Source organism: Nannospalax galili, unplaced genomic scaffold (assembly GCF_000622305.1).
Source record: "Nannospalax galili isolate Female #2095 unplaced genomic scaffold, S.galili_v1.0 scaffold674, whole genome shotgun sequence".
Taxonomy (NCBI): Eukaryota; Metazoa; Chordata; class Mammalia; order Rodentia; family Spalacidae; genus Nannospalax; species Nannospalax galili.
The window spans coordinates 599,204-610,029 of NW_008335202.1; the positions used below are offsets into that span (position 1 = coordinate 599,204).

General features: G+C 39.7%; 1 protein-coding gene across 4 annotated transcripts in view; it reads right to left on the reverse strand.

Moving 5' to 3' along the window:
- Dock4 (dedicator of cytokinesis 4) overlaps positions 1-10,826 on the reverse strand; it is a 492,219-nt gene that overhangs the window by 186,121 nt on the left and 295,272 nt on the right. For all 4 annotated transcript variants that reach the window (XM_029561952.1, XM_017797318.2, XM_008829790.3 and 1 more), the window contains exon 13: positions 6,754-6,879. In XM_029561952.1, the coding sequence (XP_029417812.1) occupies positions 6,754-6,879 (126 nt within the window). The remainder of the gene's footprint in view (positions 1-6,753; positions 6,880-10,826) is intronic.

The following is a 10,826-nucleotide window of genomic DNA, read 5'->3' on the forward strand; positions in this document are numbered from 1 at the left end:
TTGTGTGTGTGTGTGTGTGTGTGTGTGTGTGTGTGTGTGTGTGTATGATGGTGGGGGTATGCTGCAGTGCATATTTGGAGGTCAGAGAACAACTGTTGGAATTGGTTTTCTCCCTCCACCTTTACACGAGTTCCAGGAATGGATTCAGGTCATCAGGCTTGCATGGCAAGCACTTTTATCCCCTGAACCATCTTGCTGGCCCCTACAATGCCTTTGTTATGTTATGCTGTTTCTATGACTTACAAAATAACTTCTGGAATACATGCATCCATACTTTATAATATCAAACCAGTGAAAATTCCAGCATGGATGGGGGAGGGGCCTGAGGCTACACTCCTATTACAAGAGGTTTTCACAGTTGATGGCTGCTTAGGGAGGAAGGGTCACTTTCCTCTGGTGATATGACTGCTGGTGACATGGCATATAGGTTGCTCATGGCCCAGTGGATGGCCACACACCCATGTGCATGTGGGCAGCACTAAATGGAATCAAGGAGTTTATATCAATGACAAAAGTACAAATAAACAGAGAAGATGCAGATGAGAGGGAGATGAGGTAGGAGGCACTAGGGGTAGGTAGAAGGAGGTAGTGGTAGAATGATCACTACACATCCTATAAATGCGTAAACTATCGAAGAATAAAAATATCATTAACAAAGAAAACATTATACATAAACTTTATATGTTCTGCTCTTCAACTGTCACCATGACAGCCCCCTCGCCTGATCTTTTGCAAATCCTTTAGACTGAACAATATCCCTTTGAGAAGAGAACACACGATGAGAAGAACATTTCTTCTGATGACATTCTACATATGCCTCTCCCCATGAGTTTTGCAGCTTGCTCTGTTCCAATACTGCAAGGTGCCACATTTTGCCAAAATATGCAGAAGGAGAAAGTTGAAAAGAGTGCTAATTGAAATCAATGTACTTGAGGGCTTTGGAGGAAACTAATAAGCCCAAATGGTGTTAGGAAAGCATCTTGGGTAATTAAGAGGCAAACCATAAAGTATGAAATGGAGTCACAGTGCCAGTGTGAAGAGCTATTTTTGTGACAATGTTTATTAACACCTAACACCTCTCAAATTCATTACTCTATAAGGTTGATGTGCATGACATTCTCCTCTCTTTAACCTCCTGGCTGGCTAGAAGGCTTGCACATATGGGAAGGCTTCTCAAAATATTGTAGGCAAGATAAATATAAGGCCTGCTTATTCAGTTGCTGCAGTCAATGAGATGATGGACGGCCTGACCTAAATGGGCAAGGTTTCCATCACAAGATATAGCCACACATCCTTGATGCTGTCCTGTGATGGCTGGATACAGGCACAGAGTGCATGAGCACCCATCATGTAACCACTGTGCATAGCCACAAGGGGGCTAGCCCAGCTCTTTATTTGAGCATTTAAGGTTTATGGAACTAGAGCTAAACTGTCCCCCCAGTTAAGAAGAGAAAATATGCACATGACTGGGGATTTTTCCATGCACTTAGGTTATTGGTGATGTACCATACATTAGACATCCGTAAATGGAAAGCCCAAAACTTTTTAAGCATCCAACTGACATTCAAAAAGTCAAAGATTTCAGAGCATTTCTGATTTCAGATTTTTAACTTAGGGATACCCAAACTCTAAAGTCAAAATTCCCCAAACATCTCTGAAATCCCAAACACTTCTTGGTCTGAATAATTTCAGAGGAGGGGCAGTCCACTGCCGGAGTGTTCCCAGCAGCAGGAGCAGCACCAGTGCCCTTTACAGACTACCTGCTATGCACTGCCTTCCTGAAGCACTAGAAGAAGAATGTCTCAAGTCTTCACTTACACTTCACAGAAAGGCACTATTAGTTCCATTTTATAGATGAAACAAAAGTGGAGAGTAGGAAATGTGTCCAAGGCATTATCGTTAACTCCACTTTCCAATGAAAAACTGTGACTCAACAGAGAATTCAGCTAGTGCAAGTCAGCCTTTGTCACAAGTGATTTGAGCAAGGAAGGTGTTTGTTATATGTCATTCTGCATTGGTCAGACTAGTCTTGAAATACTGACCTTAGTTCTAGAAACCACCTGCCTCTCTGGCCTGCTCTGGGACTAGGAGGCAAACGCAGGGTGGATGTTGGATCTCAGCCTCTATCTCTCTTTAGTCACTGATATTTTTTAATTGAATATGTACCATCTTTCCATGTGACAGAAGTTCAGATATAAGCTAAGTGATGGCTCCTATACAATGTGGAATCTTAGCTTCTATGACTGAAGTTTAGTGAACTTTGGTTAAATTTAGGAAATAATTTTACATAGCCCAAGCAGGCCCTAAACTTATGATCCTCCTTCCTCAGCCTCTTTAGTAACTGGGAATACAGGCATGACCAACTAGGATATATTTCTAAGGAAGATTAAATCATATCATATTAGCTCTAAACTACTTTATCAAAAGAAGGATTCCTTATGGATTAATTCCATCTGTCATGTGTATTTCTCTATCAGTAATAAAGAATAATACCTATATTTATTTAAAAGACTAAAATTCCTTGCTTTTTAAAAACATGAAGTAAATAGATCTATAATATTCTTATCCCTGCCCTATAAATCACCACTCAAATTATTTGCAAAATAAATTTAAATAAACCTTAAGATTAATATCAAAACTAGTCCCTAGATCGCACTCCTATCTCTCTCCCTATCACTCTGCAAGCTTTAGTTAATTCTTTTTAGGGTTAGAAGCTTCAAAGATCTACGAAATGCTCCAGAAGGTATGGATGATAGGTTCCCTAACAAAGTGACAGTTTAACCAATCACCCTGGGAGCACGTCTCCAGGAAGCAGGGCACAGGCAGGGAAGACGAAGTAGAGCAAGCACAATGGAGACAAAGAAAGCATTGACTAGAATATAAACTTACAGTAAGAGTGAGTGCTTGGGGGAGCAGGGGGAGCCAGGCCTTTCATGACCTTCCAGACACATCAGTTAACTTTGTTCCAAGATGTCTGGTGGAAACTCAGACCTTCCTTATACTAAGAATGGCCCATGCCTGCCTTGCATAGGGTCTGGTAAGACATTCAGGGGCAGGCTGTCCAATACAGTAACTGCTGCCACATGTGGCAAAGATGTGCTTGAAATGTGACTTGGCTAAAAAGAAATGTGCTGTAAATGTCAAATGCTCACTAGCTTTCAAAGACTGAGCCTAGAAAACAACATGATTAACTCATTAGAAAATTCTGTATGGATTACCTACAAAATATTACTACAAGGCAATATTTTGGATGCATTGAGTTAAGTAACATATGCTTCAAGATTAATTCTACTGTTTTATCTTACTTTGTAAATAGTGACCACTAGTTATTTTAAATTACATTTGGGGCTCATTTTATATTTCTGTAGGAGCTCAGTGATTTAAATACTCTCTTTCACAGGCTCAGGGACCACACCATTAAACTCCCCTTAGGGATATTATTTGGCTTATAAGCCACAGTGATAGAGCTTCCTAGAAAACGATTTTTCCCAGCTGGAAATATGTATCCTAAAAAAACCCAAAAAACAAGAAACAAAAAAAATCCAGGCCCTCAGTGACTGACCTTTGACCCACAGAAGGCTTGAAAGCACAAAGATAGGCTTTAAAAAAATTAGTACCAGGTGATAAGATCTCTCTGTACAATACTAAAGTCAAGGAAGAATTTCTGCTTACATATTTTCCTTTTTCCAAAAGAGGCACTGATTACATCCTGGACCTTAAAACGAGTTCTGTGTCTATTTCTGTCTCTGTCAAGGTCATTCATTTTAGAGAAGCAGTGATGTGTTAATGAACCTAGTCCTCTGGTATGAAATGTGCCTCGCCTGTCCTGACCCCCATCAGAACACTAGATGTAAATTAACTCTGCGACAGTCTAGAAAATGAGGTGAGAGAGGTCAGCTTACAGACTACCCAAGCAATATTGTGACCAGAAAACTTGCACAAACATTTTCTCCTGAAGCATTCAAATCAAGTCTTCACTAAGTCACCGGGGAGAATGAACTGGCAAGTCTGAAGGAAATAACAGAGGACAACAAAGTGATGGCAGTGTTTCCCAGTCTAAAAATGCCAGTGGGCTGGAAAGTTGTTCTCAGTTGTTTAAGTGCATTTCTACATCTCTATCATCTCCATCTACTTTGGAAGATTAAGTCATCCAAGAAGAAAGAAAAAAGGGAGAGAACGAAGTGCTTTCTACAAAGTTTTCTTGCAGTCTTCCACCATGCAGACCTGTGTCTGGAAGGGCTGCTTCCTTGGACAGAGTGAACCATACATTACAGTGTGGTGCCAGAAAGGGGCAGAGGCAAGCCTCATTCCAGAAAGTTCCTTTCCATTATGAAAGCCAGACAAAGCTACACAAGCAGAGAACCTCCCAGACAATGATTCAGCCAGAGAGGTGTCATCTTGCTTTATATTTTTCCATTTCTCAATGATACTGCCCAGAGACTAAGATGAGGAATTCTAGCAGCTGGCCACACTTCACTCTAAATATGTTTTTTATATTAGATTTGCCCATCAATTTGCTTCCCAGTGGGATGAATGTTTTTCTTTTTTGTTGAAGAGGAAATACCAGTTATTTATAGCAACTGGAGGAAATAATGAAGGGTTGCAAGAGCCACTGAATAGCATGCCATCAAGTAAACAGATCTATAAACAGTCATTTTCCACAACAGTCCTGTGAGATACTCAGGCTGACTGGGTCGCCAGGCGAGATCAGGTCATCTCAGGAAACTCTCCAAGTTGTTCTCCCAGCCTTCCCTGCATGAATGAATTTCAATCAAGATATCACAAAATGGTGCTGTGGGCAATAGGGGGAATTTTAGGTCTTCACTGTCAACAATTCTACCACGGGGAGGGGGGGGGGTCTCAGAGCTGGACCAGGTGATTATCATAGATGTAGATTCCTTTAACCAAGGGGTTTAAACAGTAGTTTATACACATAATTCCTTGAAATACTGTAAAAAATTTCAGGTCATTTCATTTGGCTATCTTTTTCTTGGTGGTGGAAGGTACGAAGTACTAAGAAGCACTACTGCCTAATATCTTAATACGCTACTGTCATCATCTTATTTTTCTTTTTCTTCCTTCCTTCCTTCCTTCCTTCCTTCCTTCCTTCCTTCCTTCCTTCCTTCCTTCCTTCCTTCCTTTCCTTCCTTCCTTCCTTCCTCCCTCCCTCCCTCCCTCCCTCCCTCCCTTCCTTTTCTTTGACAAGGACTCACTATATACCCCAGGCTATCCTATACATCACAATCTTCTTGCCCTTCCTCCTAAGTACTGCTGGAATCACAGGAATCACCAAACCCAGCCTGCTTTGCTTCTATAGAAGACCAAATAAGGTGAGGCTCTTTTAGAATAAAATTTGGTGCCTCATAAGAATTCATTGCTTGCTTTGTAAAATAAGGATGGGACATGTCAGAAAAAATTTGGTGAAGTATAAGCACAGTGACCTGCATAGCTTGGTCTTACTCTAGGGTAAGATTTGGAGGCATGAGAGTGAAATTGAGGTGAATGACAATGGATAAAGGGCAGAAAGGAAGAATGAAGGAAAGCGAGAAGGCTACACAAGAAAAGGGACAGACAGGTCTGACAGACGCAAAGTTTGGTGAATATAATCCCACGTTGTCACAGGTCTTTTCTTCCTAGAGACAATGTAATATTTCTAGAACTGTAGGGATCTTTGGCTCACTACTAAATGGTAAACAAACTTTTTTTGGCTTGTTTTTAGCTTTTAAACTCCAGAGGCTTTTAAAGGACTTTTCTTTCATAAAATGACTTTCAGAGAATTTTAGTCACTCAAAACCTTTGGAATTTAGGTTTCTGTTTAGCAATGGAGTTCTGTCATCTATGAGAGGAGAGCAAAGACCTGGTGGGGGTGTGAGCCTGAAATTGGTAGCTTTGAAGACACTGCTGTATGAAACAATGAAAAAGAGAAAAAAATTATTAAGAGTAAAAAAAATTCCTTTGCTATATAATGTATTCTTTAGACATATGAAAATAATGGGCTTAATTATTAAAATTTTATTTGATTTTATGTGTATCAGTGTTTTGCCTGAATGTATGTGAGTACACCTGTGTAAGCAGTGCTTGCAGAGGCCAGAGGAGGTGATGGAGTCCCTCGAACTGGAGTTAGGGAAGGTTGTTATCTGCCCTGAGGGTGTTAGGAACCAAACCCAGGTACTTTGCAAGAGCAGTCAGTGTTCTTAATCACTGAGCCATCACTTCAGTCATGGAGTCACTTTTTCAATTGAAGGAGTACTGAAATTAATCTCTGATTAATATATCAAAATATTATAGCTTGATTTTAACACTTTTTGATCATTACCTCCTTTATTCTTCAGATGTAAATATTCCTTTCCATACCCTTTAAAATGAATTATTAGCACATAGTTACTCATAGAAATTGGTCTTCATTGAGTGCGTTTTTTTTAAACATAATTTTTATCATCTATCAGGATGATATAGCCTATCAGGATATCCCTAACATGGCCTCAACATTTTCCACAAAGGGAGAAAATAGTCTTTGGATGCGATCTCAGCTTGAAATGCAGTCATGGCCACCCCAAGTCATTTACTTTTGGACGATCAGAATGTAATGATACGCATTTGCTGCTGTCATTTTTACATTTCCACATTACCACATACCTCATTTCATTTGCCATCATGGTCGACGGTCCATGTGCTCTCTTCAAAGCTGACAATCTGAAAATTCCCAAATGTCAGAAACAGACAATGTATGCGTACTTCATGCCAGTTACCTACCAGGCATGATAATGTTGGAAAAACCCAGTTTCCTTGTTATGGATACTCCATGAGAAAATACTGATGAATACTCTCTCCTGATCTGTTCAATGTCTCCATGCAACAGCTGTAGGGAAACAGCTAATCCTAAAACAAAGAAGAGACACTCAAATTCAGACCAGAACCTACAGAGTAGGAACCCTGTAAGTAAGAAGTGAAATTCCTCAACAAGTTCAAATTTATGGTATCAGTTTTTTTTAATTATTATTTTTATGTGTATGTCTGTATTGCCTGCATGTAGGTAAGTGCACCTGTGTTGTGCAATGCTTGTGGAGGACAGAAGATGCTGTCAGATCCCCTGGAACTGGAGTTATGGACAGTTGTTAGCTGCCATATGGGTGCTGGGATTTGAACCCAGGTCTTCTGCAAGAACAGCCAGTGTTCTTAACTGCTGAGCCATCTCTCCAGCTCCAGTTTTAAACTAAGGGTAAATATCCATACAAAATCAATAGAAACTACAGGAATAATATCTAAGTAATACTATTCCAATGGAGGCACTCAATTTCCAATTACAAGGAGGTTCATAAAAACCTGAGACTCTTTTGCAGAATGTTGAGGGGAAGAAGTAGGGTTCTAGCCACCCTACCCTGTCCTCCATCCCTGCCCAGGTAGAGCACACCTGTCTACATGTACTCATTCTAGCATGAGACATTGGGCAATAAGGTCCAAATTGGATTTTCAACTTTTTTTCCAGGTCTGTGAGGCCTATGAATAACGGTTTATCAAATATCAGAACACTGAACATAAGACAGTCATTCAAAGATCTTAGGGATACTGATATTTTTTGAAATTTATGTAACAGAGGTGATTATAAACAAACCAATTACATTTGTATTATGATATACCACAGAAATTCACAATGGCATTATTTCAGAGGAGAATTTAGAAGGATGCAGAATGCTTTGACAAAAGGGAATTTAGTCAATAGAGTAGCAAAATTATGTTTTCCTTTCTAGATCCCAATTATAGTGCCATTATCGCAGTGGGATAGACAGAAGATGAGTGACACCTTTTCTGTATTAAAGTCTCTCAATTCTCAAAGGAAACTAATATGAAAATGCTTGCATGTATACTTAAAATACCCTATACTCTTTCAAAATTTTAATTTCTTCTTCCTTTCTTCATTCATTATTTTAAAACAAGACAAAAAGTTTGCTCACCTATATCAGTGATAGAAAATGAAACCTGTTAAAGTGACTTGTTTGCAAAAATCACTGATTTAATAACACGAATTCAATTTAGAAGTGAGTTTAGATAGTGAGGTAAAGAAGATAATTCTGACCCCTTGGGGTTAGATAGATGGCTCAGCGGTTAAGTGCACTGGCTGCTGTTACAGAGGACCTGGGTTCAACTCCCAGCACTCACATGGCAGCTAACAACTGTCCCTAACTCCAGTTCCAGGGGATTCAAAGCCCTCTTCTGATCTCCACAAGCATTTCACGACACAGGTGTACTTACACACATGCAGGTAGTACACTCATAGAGATAAAATGAAAATATATTTAAAAATAATAATTCTGTCCCCTAACAAACTTTAACCTATATCATAATTTCTCACCACCTTTCCCCCAATAACCCACATTCATCAATTTACGCCACTACAATGCCTTGTAAATGGCTTCAATTGCGCTATGATGAAAAGAATCTTAATAAAAAAGCCTTTTTATTGTCCAGCTGTATTAGGGTCCTCTCTTCTCCATAAATAGTTTGAGAAAATGAAATAACAGTGAAAGCAGTGTTTCATGGATTGGTTTGCTTGCTTTTCAAGAGGGCAATAAGAATGGAAAAAAGGAAAGGACTTACCACAGGCTTGTGTAACAGAAAATCTGTCTCAGAAAAGTGCTGTGAGGTTGGAGCCGGTAGGTTTCAGAACTTCGCATCTGTTCTGCAAGTCTACCTTACTCTCGCTTTCCCACCTCTGCCCCTGACCCATTCACTTTGGGTTGGGTGACTGAAGACAATGCTCCTTTCTAAGTAGGATCATCTGTCTCTGCACAGTCAGGTGGAGTGAAGTGGGGAAGAGCAAGCCACTTGGACAACAGGGTGGAGCTTCAGCCCTCAGTGCAGCTTTGGGACATTTCATGCAGCACTGATTCCATTCAAAACCCAGAGGCTCAAGACGAAGACAAAGTAACATATGTTCTAATCCATCTGTCCTAGCAGCTACTTCTTCCTGACTCATGATCTCCCACTGCCTGACCTCTTCATCGCAGCCTCTGTTCTCCTCCTACTTCTGTCCTTTTGCCTTCAAAACACTCACTCACACCAATACCACCACCATTAGCATCATCAAGAGCTAGGATTTGTGGAGCACCCAGGTGTGCCAGACACAGCTTCATAATAACAGTTGCTGGGAAAACAGTACTCAGAAATCCCAGAATTCTTAGAGAATATACATTTAGCACAAATTTTGATATGCTATGATTTTGTAAATGATGATGATTTTCACTGAACTGGGTCCTGTCATGAAGGATCTGATTTGAGACACATTATGCAGTACATATAAAGGAAGAAGAGAAAAATCTCAACATTAATGAAAAAACAAAGAGATCAGGTTCTTCAGGATTGGGCTAGACCAAGCAAAGCTGACTAATATTCTTGTTTTGCATATTGGTTCAACCAATAGACTCTATTTAACTGTAGTCACCTCCCTCTTGCCCCCCCTTCCTTCTTTCTACCTCTCTCTTTTCTTTTTTAAACACAAGGTGAATTCTTCCCAGAGAATAAGATAATGAAAAAAGTATTTAGACAGTGGTATCCTGAAGAAATGAAAGAAGATATAAAAAGGAGAAAATGGGGCTAGAGAGATGGCTCAATGGTTAAGAACACTGGTTGTTCTTGCAGAAGACCTGGGTTCAAATCCCAGCACCCACATGGCAGCTAACAGCTCTCTGTAACTCCAGTCCCAGGGGCTCCGACAGCCTCTTTTGACCTCTGTGGGCATTGCATGACATGGGTGCACTTACCTACATGCAAGCAATACAAGCATACACATAAAATAAAAATAATTTAAAAAAATTTTAAAAAGGGAGAAAATACACTTTCAGGAACAAAATGGATAGAGAAAGAGCAATAATGAACAGAGAAAAGCTCTCTAGGGAGCAAGTGCCATTGAGAGGAAAGAGAGAGAAGGCAAACAGACCAAAAGAACATATTAAGGAGGCAATAGACAGAGGGCAGCCAGCTAGTAGATGCCAAAGTGATGGGAGAAACTGTGGGGAAAATGAAAATCACTTAAGAGTTGGATACATCCTAAAATTTAGAAAAATATAGAGTGAAGCCCTAGATAGGATTAATTTCATTTGTCTAGGCCAGTGACAATAATTGGTAATGGCAGGGCAGGAATTGCCATTTGGAGTTCACCCAGTTGCTCTAGAATGGAGAATTCACAGTCAAAAACTGGAATGGTCCACTGGGAGAAAGGACTGGCTATAATATCATTGAGGTGTTCCATGAAGAACCACAACTCCTAACCAAGAAACAGCCAACAGAGGGTGTACTTCAAGTATAACAAAGCAAACATCAAAACAAGAAAATATGACACAGTGCTAGCAGCAAGCCCACAAAGACCAGTGCACAGAACAACTGTATTTCTATTAATTTTTTAATTACAGAAAATTTGATCTTATTTTTATAGTGATCCTTAGTCATCATGATCACAATCAAGAGGCTGGATACATGAGTCATCAGAACATTAACATAGCAAGTAAGAAATTACTTATCACTATAAAAGAGAGTCTTGACAAACATACTTTAAAGTTGAACTCATAGGCAGAAGCCAGGGGTAGAACGGTTGCCGGAGGATGCACAGGACCGGCGGGAAAATGCGTATAATGGAAGATTTGGCTAAGGGGTATAAAATTTTAGTTAAACAGACCTTAAAAGTTCTCATCACAAAATACAAGCGTTTGAGGTGATAAAATATTAACTATCCTTAAATGTTTCCCAATGTATGCATCAGTCAAAGCATCACATTGTATAACATAAACACACACAATTTTTGTCGATTATATGTAATGAAGCCAAGACAAAAA